Source organism: Canis lupus, chromosome 12 (genome assembly GCF_011100685.1).
Source record: "Canis lupus familiaris isolate Mischka breed German Shepherd chromosome 12, alternate assembly UU_Cfam_GSD_1.0, whole genome shotgun sequence".
In the NCBI taxonomy this organism is placed as follows: domain Eukaryota; kingdom Metazoa; phylum Chordata; class Mammalia; order Carnivora; family Canidae; genus Canis; species Canis lupus.
The window spans coordinates 8,987,603-9,005,930 of record NC_049233.1 but is presented as its reverse complement, the minus strand read 5'-3'; the positions used below and the strand labels follow the sequence as shown (position 1 = coordinate 9,005,930).

General features: G+C 51.4%; 2 protein-coding genes across 4 annotated transcripts in view; one reads left to right on the top strand and one right to left on the bottom strand.

Moving 5' to 3' along the window:
- Window positions 1-15,053, top strand: part of MOCS1 (molybdenum cofactor synthesis 1) — a 36,048-nt gene extending 20,995 nt beyond the window's left edge. Inside the window, exons 4-11 of one of the 3 annotated variants that reach the window (XM_038553979.1) lie at window positions 3,373-3,537; window positions 5,955-6,016; window positions 6,363-6,474; window positions 6,889-7,001; window positions 7,386-7,496; window positions 9,761-9,881; window positions 10,404-10,451; window positions 12,240-15,053. In XM_038553979.1, coding sequence (XP_038409907.1) covers window positions 3,373-3,537; window positions 5,955-6,016; window positions 6,363-6,474; window positions 6,889-7,001; window positions 7,386-7,496; window positions 9,761-9,881; window positions 10,404-10,451; window positions 12,240-12,994 — 1,487 coding nt within the window. In that variant the 3' untranslated portion in view covers window positions 12,995-15,053. Of the gene's footprint in view, window positions 1-3,372; window positions 3,538-5,954; window positions 6,017-6,362; window positions 6,475-6,888; window positions 7,002-7,385; window positions 7,497-9,760; window positions 9,882-10,403; window positions 10,467-12,239 lie in introns of all 3 variants that reach the window. The other 2 variants (XM_038553981.1, XM_038553980.1) reach the window with 2 other exon arrangements.
- DAAM2 (dishevelled associated activator of morphogenesis 2) overlaps window positions 14,381-18,328 on the bottom strand; it is a 114,663-nt gene continuing 110,715 nt past the window's right edge. Inside the window, 2 exon segments of the mRNA XM_038553978.1 lie at window positions 14,381-17,448; window positions 17,670-17,840. Coding sequence (XP_038409906.1) covers window positions 17,227-17,448; window positions 17,670-17,840 — 393 coding nt within the window. The 3' untranslated portion in view covers window positions 14,381-17,226.

The following is an 18,328-nucleotide window of genomic DNA, read 5'->3' as shown; positions in this document are numbered from 1 at the left end:
CTACCTGCTGTTTTCAACCTGGACTAATATAGCATGTATATTTCCCAACCTCCCTAACATGATTTTACAGTCATGTTTGGTTATATAACATTCCATTACCTAGACAAAGTATAATTTAGCCAGTTTTCTGTTGTTGGCTATCTGGATGATTTCCCTCTTCCTTTTATTGTGTATTGTTCTTTAATAAACATTCTTGCGAATAAATATTGTTCACATCCTTAATTATTTCCTTAGATTAAATTCTTAGAAGTGAAATTTCAGATCACAGGCTTCATAAAGTTCCACAAACTAATTCTCTCCAGATACAGAGCTTATCTCCAGAAAAGTTATATAGTTAATATAGTCTTACATCATGAGCATGTGCTTTTCCACACACCCCTACTTAAGCTGGGTGTTAATTTTGTGATCTGCTGTTGGCTTTTTCTCAATCCAGCTTCATTAGGGCACTGTACTTTTGGTTTCTGCACTCGTGTAGAGCTGAGTTCACCAAGATTCTTGCATCCAAAGAGTTTGAAATAAATTTTACCTCTAGATAAGTAAGTATAAGAATCACCTATAGGGATCCCTAGGTGGCTCAGCAGTTTAGCGCCTGCCTTTGGCCCAGGGTGTGATCCTGGAGTCCCGGGATCGAGTCCCACATCGGGCTCCCTGCATGGAGCCTGCTTCTCCCTCCACCTGTGTCTCTGCCTCTCTCTCTCTCTCTGTGTGTCTCTCATGAATAAATAAATAAAATCTTTTTAAAAAATCACCTATAATCCTTCTGATCAAAGATAGCTACTATGGACATTTTTACACAGTATTTTTTCTCTAGACTTAAATGGAAGCCCTTGTTTTTTGTTTTTTTGTTTTTTGGCTTTTTTTGTCCCATTCTGTTGCTTTTTGTATACAGTTATGGGAGCATTCCTTTGCTCAATTCCAGCTTGCTTATTTGCTGATCATAAGTGTCCATTCTGTCTTTCCATCTAGTTTTTTTTTTTTTATTTTTTAAAGGTTTTTCTATTTGAGTGGATGCTCAACTGACTGAGCCATGCAGGCGCCCTAGTTTTTTTCTTTCTATAACTGTCCTTTCATTTTCAAGAGTTGTAATTCATTCTTGTTCTTGTTTTCAGGATATAATATTTGTCCTCCTGAGGGTATTAACTGTGATTTTTTTGACATATAATTCACATATAACATTGTTAGTTTCAGGTGTACAGCAGAGTGATTCAATATTTGTATACATTGCAAAATGAAAACCACAATAAATCTGGTTAACATCCATCACTACACATAATTATTTTTCTTCTGATGAGAACCTTTAAGATCTACTGTCTTTGCAACTTTCAAATATAAAACACAGTATTATTAACTGTAGTCACTGTGCTGTACATCACCATGACTTATGTATTTTATAACTGATATGTATACCTTTGACCATCTTCACCCATTTTGCTCACTCCCTGTTCCTCACCTCTGGCAATTACCAATCTGTTTTCTTTATCTGTGAATTTAAGTGTTTTTTGTTTTGTTTTGTTTTGTTTTTTTGGTGTGTGTGTGTGTGTGTGTCTGTGTGTGTGTGTGTGTGTATGTGTGTTTTGGTTTTAGATTCCACATATAAGTGAGATCATATGGTATTTGTCTTTCTCTGTCTGACTTATTCCATTTACCTTATGCCTTCAAGGTCCATCCATGTTGTTATGGATGGCAAGACTTCCTTTTTTATGGCTAAATACCATTACATTGTGTATGTGTATGTGTGTATTTTTTATTTGTTCATCATCAGTGAACATTTAAGTTGTTTTCCATGTATTTGCTTTTGCAAAGAATGTTGCAGTGAACAATGGAGGTACATGTATTTTTTTCAAGTTAGTGGGGGTTTTTTCCCCAGTTTTTGTCATGAAAGGGTGTCAAATTTTGTCAGATATTTTTTCTGCATCTATTGATGTGGTCATCTGATTTTTTTTTTAAAGATTTTATTTATTTATTCATGAGAGACACATAGAGAGATGCAGAGACATAGGCAGAGGGAGAGACAGGCTCCCTGCAGGGAGCCTGATGTGGGACTCAATCCCGGGACCCCAGGATCACACCCTAAGTAGAAGGCAGACACTCAACCACTGAGCCACTCAGGCGTCCTGATGGTCATCTGATTTTTAACCTTCATTTTCTCTATGTAGCATGTATCACGTTGATTTTGTGAACATTGAACCATCCTTGCATCCCTGGAATAAATTCCATTTGATCATGATGTATGATCCTTTTTATATGTCGTTGCATATGGTTTGCTAATACTTTGTTGAGGATGTTTATTCATGTAACCCCAGTTTTTTAAAAGAATCATCTTCTGTTATCTCTGTCACTTTTCCTTCCTCTTTCATTCTTCTGTTTGTGGAATTTATCTTTCTTATGCAACATTCTCCTTACATGTGTGCTGACTATTGGCTCTGTACTTATCTCAGTGTCCAAGGCTTCTGTTGGCCTGACTGCCACTGCTGTTTCCATTCATGCTGGTTGCCCCCACTCCTTTCAGCTAGCTTAAGTACTCTAGCCTTGGGGTAAAAGCTGCAGCCTTCCCCCTGCACGCAGGGATGGAGGGAGACCAATTTATCCAGCTCAGGCAAATTTAGTTCTCCAGACTGACAACCTGCTTGACATGCATAGGGTCCTTCCTACTTCCTGTATAGGTGAATGCAAAGTTTGGGGTGTATTAGTCCCGCTCCTACTTTGTATAGAACCTTCCGTATGTGCTTTGGGGTGTGGTTTCTTTAATCTGCGGGAGCCTATCTGCTTTCTATCTCTCAGGGTTCTTCCACTTGGGCCATTGAAGGCATTCTTTCTTACCTTCCAGCTCTATTGTGGACTCTTTCTTTGTCCTTTTGTTATGTCTAGGGATTTGGGGAGGAGGCGGTTTAGCAAATAATCCAAACACTTCTTTGTTTCTCATGTGCAGAGTATGAGGATCTGTGAGTAGGTTTACCAAGAGCAGTCTTGGAGTCAAGGACACGGGGATTTGAATCTCAGCTGTTTTTATTAGCTGTGTGATTTCAAGCGATTTCATAATCTCTCCAAGCCTCTCTTGCCTTATCTATTAAATGGGGATAATCCTTGTTGTGAGGCTTCAATGAGCTAAGGCACATAAAGCCCTCAACAGGGCTTCTAGCAGAATGAACACTCAATATGTAATCTTTTGGTTATTTTTGTCAGAGTTTTTATTTTTCTATTTTTTTTTTATTAAGCTAAGCCCAGTTAATAGAGGAGTACAGAGAACCCCTTTTCTATCCACCTTATTTAGACTTGGAATTTTTTCTTCCAGCCCTTTTCTGGGACCTCACTAGAAAGAAACAGACTGACCATACACACCACACCCCCACCCCCATCCTGTTCTCTCTACAGCTCAGCTCCACCAGCTAGAAGGGCTGAGGACCATTGGCATCACCACCAACGGCATCAACCTAGCCCGGCTGCTGCCTCAGCTTCAGAAAGCTGGTCTAAGTGCCATCAACATCAGCCTGGACACCCTGGTGCCAGCCAAATTTGAGTTCATTGTTCGCAGGAAAGGTGAGCAGATGTGGTTTATAGTGGAGGGTGGCCCTCCCAGGCTGCTCCTCCCACAGAGCTGAGGAGCTGTGGCTGGTGCCAAGCAAGGAGCCTGGTTGCTCCCTTTTGGTGTCTGAGCTACAGATAAACCTAGGAATTCATTCCTTACTCCTCACACTCATCAAATGTCCTCTGTCTCTATAGCCACACCTTTGGGGAAATTGGGGGATCAGATGCTAAGACCTGTGGTGACCTGTCGCCCTCTGCCCTGCCCCCAGTTTGCCTAGGACTGGGCACGTTGCTAGTATACAGGCCTTTCTATTTTATTTTATTTTTTTTTTAAATTTTTTATTTATTTATGATAGTCACACACAGAGAGAGAGAGAGAGAGGCAGAGACATAGGCAGAGGGAGAAGCAGGCTCCATGCCGGGAGCCTGACGTGGGATTCGATCCCGGGTCTCCAGGATCGCGCCCTGGTCCAAAGGCAGGCACTAAACCGCTGCACCACCCAGGGATCCCAGGCCTTTCTATTTTAAAACCAAGATAGCCCCTGACGGATGGGGACAAGTTGGTGACCATATAATGAGATCTGAGGAGATGTGGGGCAGCCCGAGGTGGAAGCAGCTGCCTTGAGGTGCCAGGGTCAAGGTCAGCATTGCCAGGCAGGGGTCCTGCAGTGGCACTTCCATGGCATCCTCCCTACCAGGCTTTGTCCGGGAGGGCACAGGTGGGGGAGGTGGAGCAGCCTTGAGCCCCAGGTCTCATTAGATCAGCACCCAGTGGCTCTTGGGCCGTAGGCTTCAGTTTGGGGTGGGAAGTACCCAGGGTTGGATGCCCTTTGAGTTGGGATGGTGGTATATAACTGAGAGTTCTCTGCAAGATCAAGAGACTCAGTGATCCCTCCCTTTCTTTAGAAACAGCTTCTAGCTCCCAGTTCCACTTTCTCTTTCCCCTGCTCCATGGTGTGACTCTCTGTTTACACCATCCGGGTGTTAAGGATGTGCTAATGGAGTCTTTGCCCTCTGGAAAGAGCTGCTTCAGGTGCTGCGAAGGAGACAGAGACACACAGGCACACAGGACATTGCTCTGCCTTACAGGCCATGAAGGGCCAAAATGCATGCTGCTACTAGGCCACCTTTGTTTGTCTTGTGTTGATTAAAGAGCTACAGGGAAGGAGAGAGAACTTCTAGCAGAGAAGACGTGGAGGGCTCCATGGAGGAGGCATTGACTCTGGGCCTTGAGGAATGGGGAACAGAGAGAGGAGTTGGATCAAGGGAGCTCACTTTGAAGGGGAAAGGCACTCGGGAACCTGTGAGGGCGCTGAGGTGGGAAAGTTGAAAGTGTATTTGTGGGTTTCACCCCCTCCCCGACATCCACATATCCTCTGCCTCCTTGTCTCATTTCCTAGAACCGAGGATTGGAGACAGTAGATCTTGACATCAGATCTGCCTTCCCATTTACACTTCTATGTTCACCACCCCTTTTTGGAGGTGGAGTGCTTTATAAAAGAAGAAGCTTCTAGATTATCATAACAGCAGTTTATATGAAAACTGCACCTTCCTCTTGTTTCCCTGCCTCACTGAGCCATCTAAAAATGCTGCAAGGAAACCCTGGGGTCCATCCTCTGGCCACCCTCCGCCAGGGGAATGGCCCAGCTGTGAATCACACACAATCACCAGGCTGTGCTGAGGGGGCGGGGGAGGGGCCAGCATGCAGGAGGCCCTCAAATGCTTGGGCAGAGGAGGGAGCAGAGAGTGAGAAGCAGCCTGGGATCCCAGGTACTGTGGGTTAACCACAGAGATGGGAGAATCACGTGAGGACTAATCGCTCACTGGCCCCAGCACAAAGGACTGACAAGGGAGACCGGAAACCTGCATTCTAAGGTACACAGCGTGAGGCCTCCAGTGGGACACCACCTCTTCTTAGGGTCTCAGTTTTGCCGCTTAGACAATCAGAGGGGTCACCTAGATCAGGATTGGCACATGATAGACCACCAGCCAAATCCAGCCCCCTGCTTGTTTTTTTTTTTTAGTTTTTTGTTTTTGTTTTTGTTTTTTAATGGGGCTGGGAGCCAAGAATGAATTTTACAGATCATATTTGTAATCAATTTGATGTTAGAAAACATTAATTATGAACTCCCAGCTAAGCAAAATATTATCGCAGCAAAAAGAATTCCGTTCTTCCATTCTATGTGTAGAGCTGTATTTTAAAAGATTGTACTTAATTATCAGATTCCGAAATTATATAGTCTTATACAGGATACACCTAATAATATCCCCAATTTCACCTCTCGGCCTACAAAGCCTAAAATATTTACTATTTGGTCACTGGACTTGGTGGTCTCTGAGGCTCCTTACAGATCTGGTGCTTCCCTCTGGGTGTAAGGGGGGACAGGGAGAGGGAGAAAGTTTCCAGACCCTTCTCTCCCTCCTTGCAGGCTTCCACAAGGTCATGGAGGGCATCCACAAGGCCATCGAGTTGGGCTATAGCCCTGTGAAGGTGAGGACCTGCTGTTGCTTTTGACCTCTGACTTCGGCCCCCCACCCTGGCTAGGCCTCCTGCTGCCAGCATCTGGCCCATGGCAGGCAGCTCCTCGCCCTGGCTGGTGCAGCTGTACTGTACCCTCATCACTTCCTTGCCCACTGCATCCAGCATGCCCCTGACCTCTTGGAGGGGAGAAAACCAGTGACCCCCATTGCATCCCCAGCTTAAGAACTGGGCGGGGAGAGATACAAGGAATGGGCCCTCCAGTAGAGAGCCTAGGCAAGTGCCAGACCTCTGAAGGTCATTCCTTGGAAAAGAATGCAGGGGGAACAAGCCTTGTGGTCCTCTTGTCCCTGCCCAGGTGAACTGTGTGGTGATGCGAGGCCTGAACGAGGACGAGCTCCTGAACTTTGTGGCCTTGACCAAGGGCCTCCCCCTGGATGTGCGCTTCATAGAGTACATGCCCTTCGATGGTCAGTGACCTGGGATGGAGTGGGAAGAGGTTGGGTCTGGCAGCAGAGCTAGACCAGCACCATGCTGAGACCGTGGTGCAGGGATGCTGAGGACCCTGGGAAGGGTTGAGTGGGGTGGACAAGGTCTGGCTGGCCCTGTGGGTGCTGGTGACCCTGGGCCCCACTGTGTGTATGGGAATTTCTCTGGGGATAATGGGTAGGGGCCTCTGCAGGCGTGCCAGGCCTAGGGATCTGATTGGGGGTTAGAGGCATCTCTGAGTCGAGTGTGGGTATGGTGTGATTCACCTGCTTTAGGCAGGGCCTCTGGCTCTCCTATTCAAGAGGCAGAACTGATTCTTGGGTTCTGTGGGAGGGTGGACCTAAAGACCCCAGGCTCCTGCAACTCTGACTCTGTGGCTTCCAACCCCAATACAGGCAACAAATGGAACTTCAAGAAGATGGTTAGCTACAAGGAGATGCTGGACACCCTCCAGCAGCAGTGGCCAGAGCTGGAGAAGCTGCCTGAGGAGGAATCCAGCACAGCCAAGGTTGGGGGCAGTAGGGGTGGGCCTGGGTAGGGAGGAGGACCATGGGGCATCTGGCATATAACAAGAGGCCGACTGTGTCGTCACAGCTGCCTCCACCCTCGTGGCCAGAGCAGTAGGCTGGGTAGGGTGCAGATGTGAGTACCTTGTCTTAAACCACACTTCAGTAAGTGGTGGAGACATGCTGTGGCCACACTGCCCACGTGCCTCCAAAAACATAGTAGGTTTGCTGTCAGGCCAGGTGCAGGCAGAGAGCTCATAGGTCCTCCATTGTGTCAGAGTCTTCTGTTGTCTGGGGACCTTGGGTGCTCCCTTCCTCGGGAGCTGGGCCTGTCCTGGGCCTGTCCAGCCCCATCCCCTCAGTGGCCCTTCCCCTCCTCACCCCAGGCCTTTAAAATCCCTGGCTTCCGGGGCCAGGTCAGCTTCATCACATCCATGTCTGAGCATTTCTGTGGAACCTGTAACCGACTACGAATCACAGCTGATGGGAACCTCAAGGTAAGTATCCCTTTCCTCACAAGGGACCCCTTGCCACTTGTGTGTTGGGAATATTTCTTCCCACTTGTACCCCCAATTGGAGGGGAGACCAACAGGACACATGGTGCAGATGGCGAAATAGTGTCAGTTTGGGGAGAGCACGGGGGCTGAAGGTGACAGCGAACCCATGGCCTGCTGTCCTGGGGCTCCTGAAGTAACTTCCAGGTGATTGGGAGCCACTTGCCGGGACTTAACGTTACCAGGGTGGGCAGGGGAGAAGTGAAGGGTCAATGTGCCCTGGATGGGCCCCATTCCAGGCCCAGGGCTCAGATCTGAAACCAGTGACTGTTATTCACATCTGATCAGCACATCCTGTGCCTTCAGCCCTTTGGAGAGTGTCAGAGAGGCAGAGACATAACCAGTCCTTGTAGAGGTAAAGTCTTATGGTTAAGAGCAAACAAAGGGCTGATGTGTGGCAGTACGTAAGTCTTTGTCAGAGGAGTGGCCAGACAGGCTGTAAGGGGGGCAGGACTTGAGGGAGCACATTATGGACACCGATGACCTTGAAGGATAGAGAGGGGAGGGCAAGAGAAGGGAGGACACCTGTCTGGAGTTCATACTGACAAGGCTAGGGCAGGTCAATGCCAGGTCTGGGGAAATCACATGGTAGAGGACTTGAATGCCCAGGTAAAAGGTACAGCACAGCGTGTGTTCTGTTGACAGTAGGGTGCTGTGCTGGACAAGGGGGAGACATGACTCCTGTTCATGTTTGAGGAAGAATAACCAACTGGTTGAATTTGGAAACAGGAAGACTAGTCAGATGGCCACTGAACAGTGTTCCGTGTAGGTAAGAATGTGAGGCGAGGATGGGAAGGAAGAATGAAGGAGCTTGGAAACACATGTGGAAGACCACAAGAAGGCATCCAGGGGCTGGTCGGCTTTGGGAAGTATTCAGCATTGGGAAGGAGGGTGATCGGAGTTCAGATGCATTGAGCTTGACATCCAGGGACCATCCAGCACTTGTTCAAAAGCCAGGGGAGTTTTCTAGGCTGGAGATGTGGAATTGCCATAAAGTATGGATGGCATCTGTGTAGTCAGGACCCCTGCAGGACACGGTGGGGTGGAGTTCTGAAGAGAGGCTATTTATAGTGTGGGGAGAGTGTGACTCAGAAGAGATGTTGAGGCACCTGAGGGGCAGCAGCAGACAGCTGCTCCCACCTGGGATCTGGGAGGAAGTGGTGTCACAGGGGCCCACGGAGAGCTGTATAGCCTGGCGGAGTGGCCACCGGGCTGGAGCTGGGGCTGTGGAGGGGAATAGTCACTGCCTGAGATGTCTGAGCCTGGAAGAAGCAGGATAGAAATGCCCAATCTTTCTTTCCTTTCACTATCCAATCTCCCACCAGCCAACTCAGCCAGAAGCCAGCTAGAGGGGATCCTGGAAGGTGGACCCCTGGGGGCAGAGGGTGGGCCCGGTGAGGGAGTGAGTGGTGAGGAATAGCCAGCAGGGTAAAGTAGGTATACCTCCTTCTACTTAGGTTCTGTTTGTATCTTCTCTGGTGCTCTCGGCTCTCAGAGGCTTCTCAGACATTCCTCTGTCCTGTGTCCACGATGCCTTCTACAGAGCTGGCACACAGTAGGTGCTTTATAAAGCTTTGTGGGAGGAGGGTAGGTATCTCTCCTGCTGGGACTGCCTCATCCACCCCTGAGCCCCCGAGCAGCCAGCCTGTCTCAGAAGCTAGAGAGTGTCGAGTTTGAGTGGCTTCAGGATGCCACCCTCACCAGGTCTGTGCTGTTCAGCCATCCATCCAGGTTACAAACTGCAGTGTGTGCAGGGCCAGGCCAGTACGGTCCGTGAGTGTAGGGATCAGGAGGAGACGGGGGTGAAATGGGATGTTCGTGCCACATGCAGGGGGACTGCCAGGATTGGGAGTCCATGCTCAGGCAATAAAGAGGCTACTCTAGGGAATGTCTCAGGAGAAGGTTTGCATCTGGATTTTTATGTGGCATCTCTGTTGGCAACTGTTTTTTATAGTATGCTCTATAGGCTGAAGGTAACATGACTGTGAATCAGAGATACAGGCCTCGGGACGTCTGGTTCCACTTTTTGCCCTTCCGGCCTCTCTGACTTCACCATCCAGCACCTTCTATCCCTCACTGCAGGAAGTCCCACCTTGAGTATGACCCAGCTGCTGGCACTCAGCCCACGGGGGAACTCTAGGGACGGGGGCCAAGGCTCGGAAACAAGGGAGGCATGCTCTCCTCACCCCCATGGTGACCACCCACAGGTCTGCCTCTTCGGGAGCTCAGAGGTGTCTCTACGGGATCACCTGCGGGCAGGGGCCTCCGAGGAGGAGCTGCTGAGGATCATCGGGGCCGCTGTGGGCAGGAAGAAGCAGCAGCATGCAGGTAAGGGGTGGGCACGGGGCAGGCCAGGCTGGCTGCTGAGTGGGCCGGAGGGGCTGAGGGGACAGAGCAAAGCTTGGCAGGAAGCCAGCGGGACTCAGTGACATCTTGGCACCCAGTCCCTCCTGTGGCACCTGGAGACTGGGGGTGTGGTGATGGTTCTCTCCTCCCTCCGGAGCATTGGCACAGCAGAGCCTGTGCAGGAGAGGGTACTCTGAATTCTCCTGGGCTGTTTTATTGGAGAGAGGGGATGTGGGGGGGGTGGGGGCACTGTACCTGTCTCATCCCACACATTGCCTTCTCTCAGGAGGGTGGGGTCCTGGGCATCCACAGAATATGCTGGCTCTGTCATGGGTGACCTTGCAGTGCATAGCAGGGGCTTTTTGTCAGGGCGCACTTCAGTGATTGCATGTCCCTGGGTCGTCCTACCTCTGTGTCAGCCTGAGAGTGAACTCTCCTTTCCCACCCCTCCCTTCCCCCTTTCCTACTTTCCTCCCCCACCCCCCCATCTCTCCCTTACCCCAGGCATGTTCAGTATTGCCCAGATGAAGAACCGGCCCATGATCCTCATCGGTGGGTGACCCATCAGTACGTAACCACTCACCCTTGTCACTGGGGGATCCCGTGGGGTGGGGCCCCTGCCCTAAGCCACCCCCAGATCCTGCATTTCATCCTGATGTTCTCATCATGTGTTTCTTGTACTCCTCCTCCATCTCCTCTCACCCTTCCAGTTTTACTGTGTCTTCTCTTCCCCGTTCATTGTTCCCCCTCACTCTGTATACCACAGAAATCATCATTCTGTCTTACCAGAAATTGGGGCAGGGGGCCTTCCAGATTTATGGTCTATTGTTGTCCTCAGGTTGTTGTCTCCCGAAAGTGGAGCTCCTGGTTAAGATGGAGACCCTGTCCTTGGCTCTAGAACCTCCCAGCCTAGATGCTATTACAGGATCTGGGCAGGGCTTGGGGCAGCCAGCTAAGAATGTTCCTGATCTTTTCAGGAGGAGGCAACCGGGATCTCAACTGCCTAATTCCTTAACTCCTGGAAACTTATATGCATAAAGTCATATGTGTTCTCTGGGGGAACTGGTTGATCCATGAGGAGCTTTAGGGATGCTGCTACTGCTCTGCCAAATGCCCAGACTAGATGAGGGGAGGCCTTGCCCCTTTGGCCACAGCCCGATCTGGGCTTCTGAACTATACCACCAGGCAAGAGAAAGTAGTGAGAAAAACTAGGGAAAGGGATTCTTCTCCAGGGTTTGGAACCAAGTGAGTGAATGCACGGGCCCAGAGGAAGGCAGGCTAGAGTGGGCTGCCTCCCAAACCAGCCTCCCAGAGAAGGGAAGGCAGCTCACCAAAACACTCCACTGGGAAGTCAACTTGACCGTCTCTCTTCTTCCCCTCACTTCCAGCATCATAGTCCTATAGTTGGACTTTGACCCATGCTGACACACCTTGATGGCAAGGAGCTGGGGATGCCTTTGTGGAGGAGGGTTGTACCTCTGACATTGGCAAGATGGGGACCCAAACCTGGGAAGCCAGAAGTTGGGAGGCCTATTTGCTTCATAAGATCTATTACTCCTCTCAAGGACATAGAATAATAAGCTGGTCTGATTTCTATAAAACCAGGGGTTGCCTGGAACAGGACCTGCGACTTTCATGTGCACGTGAATCACTTGGGGCTATTGTCATTTCGGAGTTGGATTTGGGAAGTCTGGGCCATGTTTCTACACTGGACCACCCTTTGAGTACCAGGAGCCTACAAGGCTCCCAAGGCCCTCGGCACCATTTGGATTGGCCTGTCACTCCGTGGGTTCTTCTGATGTCCTTGAGGGGGCCTGAAAGAGCTTGTTGAAATAGATACAATATTTCCCTTACTATCTTCCCTGGACACCAGGTACTTATTATTTACCCTGCATAGAGAATGTAAAGAGGAGTAACTGTGATTGGTAATTCAGTCTGAGACCTCACTGTAGCTTCCAGAAAATGCAGTGACCGAGAGAGGTCATGTGATCAGGCTGCAGCCTCAGACTTTAGGTGATTCTGAAGAGAACTTCAACGACAAGGGAGTTGGTGGGGAGGGGAGCCCAGGAGTGCACCCACTGCCCCCCATGGGCCCAGGAACACTGCTGCACACCGCCTGCCATGGGGGGCTGCAGACCTGTATCCCGGGGCTCTCTGTCTGCATACCTCCTGCTTTCTCTCCTCACTACACTCCTTGCTCCTCACCCCTCTCTTCTCCAGTGTGGAAGCAAGAACTCAGGGTGGGCAGGGAAAGGGTGGGAGAAGAGGTGGGGTGGGGGACGACAAAAAACCCTTCCTTTTTGGACTCCGTTTCTCTTCTCTTTCCTTCTTGCCTTCCAGAGTTACCTTTGATGCTCCAAGATTCCCCACCAGCCATTCCAAGCATTTCCTCCCAGGACCCCTTTCACGTTCAGGGTATAAGACACAGAGTGAGTTTCTCCAACCGGATGTCGACTTGGTGGAAAGGATGCTGGGTCTCCCGGACCCCTCCTCTGGGCCAACGGTGGTCCAACTCCCCTCAGAGACACTGCAGTTCCCACCTAGACTCAGATGCCAACCCAAAGTGCCTTAGTGCAGTGTCCGGGGCTCCTGCCACCCCCTCAGGACCCCTGCCAACCTCGGACCAACTAACCCATGTGGACACAGAAGGACGGGCAGCTATGGTAGATGTGGGTGGGAAGCCAGACACAGAGCGGGTGGCTGTGGCCTCAGCCGTGGTCCTCCTGGGGCCTGTGGCCTTCAAGCTTGTCCAGGAGAACCAGCTAAAGAAGGGGGATGCCCTGGTGGTAGCCCAGCTGGCCGGAGTCCAGGCCGCCAAGCTGACTAGCCAGCTGATCCCTCTGTGCCACCACGTGGCCCTGAGCCATGTCCAGGTACGGCTGGAGCTGGATGGTGCACGCCATGCCGTGGGGATCCGAGCATCTTGCCGGGCTTGGGGCCCTACCGGGGTGGAGATGGAAGCCCTGACCGCGGCTGCCATGGCCGCCCTCACCCTATACGACATGTGCAAGGCTGTCAGCAGAGACATTGTGTTGGGTGAGATCAAACTCCTTAGCAAGACTGGGGGTCAGCGGGGGGACTTCCATCGGACTTAGAGCTCTTGCCTCTCACCCCCAGCCCAGCCGGGTCAAGATGGGATGTGGTTCCAGCAAGTTCCTGTAACCCCATCACTGTTTATCTCCAAGGTCAGCCCACCCCTTTCCTGCTATATGATCTAGAGTGACCAGCTCAGCCTCCTGTCAGCCTTCCTGGACACCACAGTCATGGAAGGGGGTCCCCATGAGCAGTGCTAGAGAACTGAAAAATCACATTGTCTGAAGTAGTCCCCAGATAACACGTCCGGTTTCAGACAGCCTAGTCCCTAACTTCCACTTCTCATTTTGGGTTTTCTCTTCTCCTTCTTTGGGAGAGAATAAGGGCTCATGAAGCAGAGGGAACCCACTTTGAGGAGGGAAATGCACGGTTTGCATTAAGAATGTTCCACAAATCCTCTAAAGCAGCTTTGCCTTCCTGAGCCTGGAGCTACAACCCCATCCTTTCCTGCCTCTCCACCACCCCTCTGAAGGGGCCAGTTACCCTCTCCTTTTGCCTGAGTCTGTGTCCCATCAAACTTGCAGGGTTTTGGCTTAACAATTGCACTCATCCTGCTGCCAGCTCCTTTTCCTAGGTCCCTTCCTCTTGAACAGGACACACATGAGCAGTAGCCCTGGGGATCCCTGACCCAAGCACATATCCCACCCCTGGCCCTGTGCACTGCTGTTCCACCCGCTGCCCACACCCCTTTATTCTGGAACATATCAGGGAAAGAAGAGAGTTGAAGATTGCCTTCACCCTCACAGCGCACAAAATAAAGCCACGATGCCAACTTTGGAGATGCAAGAATGAGGACTATCTGTGCAGAGTGCACCGAGCTGCTGTGAATTCATGCCCACCACCACCCCTCCCCTCCGGGGGAAGAAGAGCAAGAAGGATGCTAGAAAAGCCAAAGGGGCACATTCTCTGAGTATCCCTCGTCTTCCCTGTGGGAGAAGGTGGGAGTGGAGTGGGAGGCCCCAGAGATGTACCCCCTGTAGTGGGTGTCAGGTGGCGGGCTCATCACTGGTTTTGCTATTAGAGATCAAGGGGGTGCACTTAGAGGTTCCTGGTATGCACATCCCCAAACACTGGACTGGTTGGCTGGGCTCCCTTTGTAGAATAGGCGGCTTTGGGTATATCCCCAGTGGCACCCCCTGCCTGCCTCCCCTCTGCCCTATACCCCCGTATGCTGGCGAATGTTTGACAAGCAGCTCTTGGGAAAAGAAAAAGCCAAATTCTTTGGCTGATTTCAAGCTACCAATACAATGTGAATTGGCTTGCAAAACTTTTGAAAATGTAACAGTTGGTGCTCTCAGAGTTGATATGAACTGGCTCCAACCTCCTACTAGCTGTTGACCACTCCCCAGCACACCTCAAGTCCCCGCATGGGAAGAAGGCAGGCTGGATGGGGATGGTACGGATTTAATATTTTTTAGTATTACAATATATTCTTATAAAAATGGTGCAGGTAAAAAGGATGCTGCAGATTTTGTACATTAGCCCCACTTGTCTGAGACAGCTTGGTGAAAGCAGCCGTGGCATGGAGGCGTCCCTGGTAGAGGCTGGAGGAACAGTCATGGCACCCCAGTTGGTAAAAATGGGATGGGGATGGGGAGAGCCTGGACCAGACCCCTTCCCTCTCCAGCTGGAGAATTTTTTTCCTCCTGCTGTCCCAAACATGCCTGACTTCCCTCACCGGGGAGGAGGAGCGGGTGCTGCTGCCGAGAAGGGGACAGGTTGGATTAGGTTAACTGAATTTTACAATGAACACAAAATTAGACAGCTGGAGAAATGTACCTGAAGGGGGCAGGTGGGGGAGAGAAGGACACAGGAAAGACTAAGGAACAAATATGGTAGGTGTAAACATTTAGCATATCAAGATACCAACTCGACCATCTCCACGGGGCACCAGCCCGTCCTGGCTGACTCAGATGTGATGGTGCATGGTCCAAGGCACTGTTGTAGATCTGGCTATTCTACTGGCCAGAGCTAGACAATAATAAATAGAAAAGGAAAAATCTTTCGGGGTGAGAAGCCTGAGCCCTGGAACAAGGTATGTGTCCTCTGTAAACAGTTAAACCAAAGTGTGCTTTTCTGTGGATGCAGGATGTCTTGAACAACTTCTATATTCCTTGTCTCTCCTGGTGTGTATCCAGTCTTCCACGGTGAGTGGGAATGCCACAATTCGGACATGCTGTTGGATAGAAGAGGAGCCCTCCCCCATTCTTTGCCCCTATAGGGTAGGTTGGCCTCAGCCCAGCCAGTTTGGGAGAGGACCTTCAGAGAACCGCCCCCCCCACCCCACCTTCCCATCACCAGCTTCTTGCAGCGGGGGCTGTCGGCCATACAGATGGGTATAACAAAGCCCTCTGCAGCTGCCCTTCCTGGAAGCCTTCATCTTGCATTCACCTGGACTCCAGGATGGCCTCTTCCCATCTAGCCTGGCCAGGCCTGCATTTGCTCACATCCCTCCCCCCTTCAAACCAACACACATGCTGGGCTCACTAACCCTATGTTTCTTGTCCCCCGCCCCCGCAGCTACTCTGGCCCTATCTCAGGAGTCTGATGTAGGGAAAAGATAAGCAGCTGAAGAGTGGGCCTAGCCCACCATTGTGGCCACTGGCATTAACCCTGAGCTGGAGAAATAGGTTGGAAGGTGAGAAACAAAGAGAAGGTTAGGAAGATAGAATGGCAAGGAGCTGGTTGATGGAGGGAGGCTGGACTCCGAGGATGATAGGTCAACTCCAGTGGGAAGAAATGTATTGAAAATAAGAGGCTTGATGGAGTTGACCTCTCCTGCCTTCTTTGAGAAGATAGAAGTTTAGTTTAGACATAGCCATTGTTTCACCCCAACCAAGGACAGCTCAAGATGCACAGGACAGACGGTGGGAGTGGATGGGAGGACCAGAATGGACCCCTTGGAAGGCAGACTGAAGAACTGAATTGAGAGGTGGGTCCCAGCCCCCATCTCTGGTACCCAGCTTTCTGCCCTTGTTTCCTCTAGGCAGTGCACCCCCAGGGAAATTGGGCTTTCTCCTCTGTATTCCGCCTCCCTGGCTTCCCCTGCCTGCTCTGGCTCCCAGTCCGAATGCCTCAGAGATTGCATGTAAATACAGAGGGCAGCTCTGGCCCTTTGGATCTTCTCTGGAAGCGACACCCAAGGGCCAGCCTCAGCCAGGTCCACATGGTTTGAAGTGGCCTTCTGCAGGCTGGACAGAGTGGGAGGTCTCCGTGGCGTCTGCCCTGAGGCAGACATTAGAGCAAGAGTTTGGGGTCTGATGAACCTAAAACTGTGGACCAGGGAGCCCGTGAGTCTAGCCAGGCCTTCAAGTGCTGCCCTCTAGTGAGGGGCCATCAGAATGCCCAGCCAACACCTGTGCTGTCCCACATCAAGACAGTGAGTGGGTGGGTTGTGCAGAGGAGGGTTTTGTTCCAGGGTCCTCATGCCCGAGGCACAAGGTGTGGTAATGAGTGGGGTCTTTCTTGAACCCCTTCCCTAACCAGATTCATCAAGTACCTGATCATGAACCATAGTCGTGGGAACCCAAAAGTGAGTGTTCTGAGGTTCAGGATTAGTAAATAGGAGGGAGGTGGCAGTAGGGAAGGAAGGGGGAGAGACTTAAGATATACAAGAGAGGGACTAAAGGGCTTGGGATGTAGGAAACAAGCACTGCTACTCTGTGTCCCGATGACCTGGTCTCTGCATCCTCCTCCCAGCACTTTCTCTGAAACCGATCTAGCTAGACTATCTAATGCCTCTTCCTTCTCCATCCAAGAGGAAACTTTGCCCGCAGCTCAGTGTTCCATTAAAGCCTCTTCTGGGGGATGGGGGCCTGCGTTCTCTCACTCGGGCTCTCAGGGGGCCCACCCCACCATGAATTCCCTCCTGCACATGAAATCTGGACAAGGCCCGTGGACCAGTCCAGTCTAGATCTGGAACAGTTGCGTGCCAACACGTACGTGCCCTTGCTGGGGGTGGGGGTGGGGGTGGGGAGGCAGGGCTCCTTCTGCAGGGCCTACCGGGGCCGTCCAAGTCTGCCTCAGAGGGACCCTGGGCGGCCGGGATGCAGAAAGAGTAACGGAACAGGAGACCTGCGGGGACACCTGGTCCTGCCACACATGGCCCCGCCCCCAGGGCCCAGCCCAGGGCTCGTTTAACCCGAGCACCAAATTGTCTAAGGATCACGGCTGCCTCCGCTCAGCCCCTCGGCCCAGCCCCGTCTCCCACCTCCTGCTGTGGCCAGTGCCCAGGTCAATAATTTAGCCTGCTTATGGCCCGTTCCCGGGTGACTTCCAGGGCCTGGCTCCCTGACCGCTTGCGGCTGCGCTTGAGCTTGCATAAGTCCTTGTCAAAAACCTCCCCCGAGCGCAGGGCTGACACCAGGTCATCGAACTCGCCGCCTTCCTCCAGCGTGCTGCCTGCGTGGACCTTCCGCTGCCGCTGCCACCGCTCCCGCTCCCTCTGCTCCTTCAGCTGGAGGAGGAGGAAGAGTGAGAGGCCAGCTGAGGCCAGAGCAGCCACCCACAGCCCAAGTGTCAAATGAACCCTCCAACCGGCCTGTAACTCCAAGGCTGGGCACCTTGATGCCTGTATTCACCACCTGGTCCCACTTTGCTGCTTCCTAAGACAGCCTGTGTCTCCCCACCTCCTACTGCTTTCCCTCAGCAGCACCCCGCTCAGCCCAGCCCTCTCACCATGGCTTCCATGCGCGCCCGCCGTTCCTCCTCCTCCTTCCTCCTCCTCATGGCCTCCAGGTCCTGCCGGGCCTCCGAGAAGGCCTGCAGGAAGGTGTCAAAGATTCCAAAGAACTCATCTGGCTGCATCTTGCTGTCCTGCTCCCCAAAGTGCATCAGGGCCTTGGAGAACTGTGAGGGCAAGAAGGGTTGGTGAGAGTCTCCCCTCAAGCAGGGCGGGCTCGGCCTATGTGGTAGGCTGGGTTACAGTCAGAGTAGAGTCCGGTCCAAGGTTGGGAGGGGGAGACACCTGCTATCATCAGGGCAGGGACAAGGCTAAAGGAGAAGCTTGAGGCTGGTGCCATGGGGAGCTGGGGGATCCCAGCTGGCTGGCAGAGGCTGCCCACAGCCACCAATGGGTCTATTAGGATGTAGGTGTGGGATCGGGAGCTGCAGACCTTGGGAAGTATTTCCTAAGGCCACAAACTCAAAAGGACCCCAGGGATCATATAGTTATTGGGCTAATTTAACTCCCCTGTGCCTCAGTTTCCTCCACTATAACATGGGGACAATAGATCCTACTTCATAGTGTTTGTGAGGGTGAAGTGAGTTAATAGATGTAAAGTGTTAGCTATAATTTTATGTGCCAGTCGCTATCCTGACATTTATGGACAGCTACC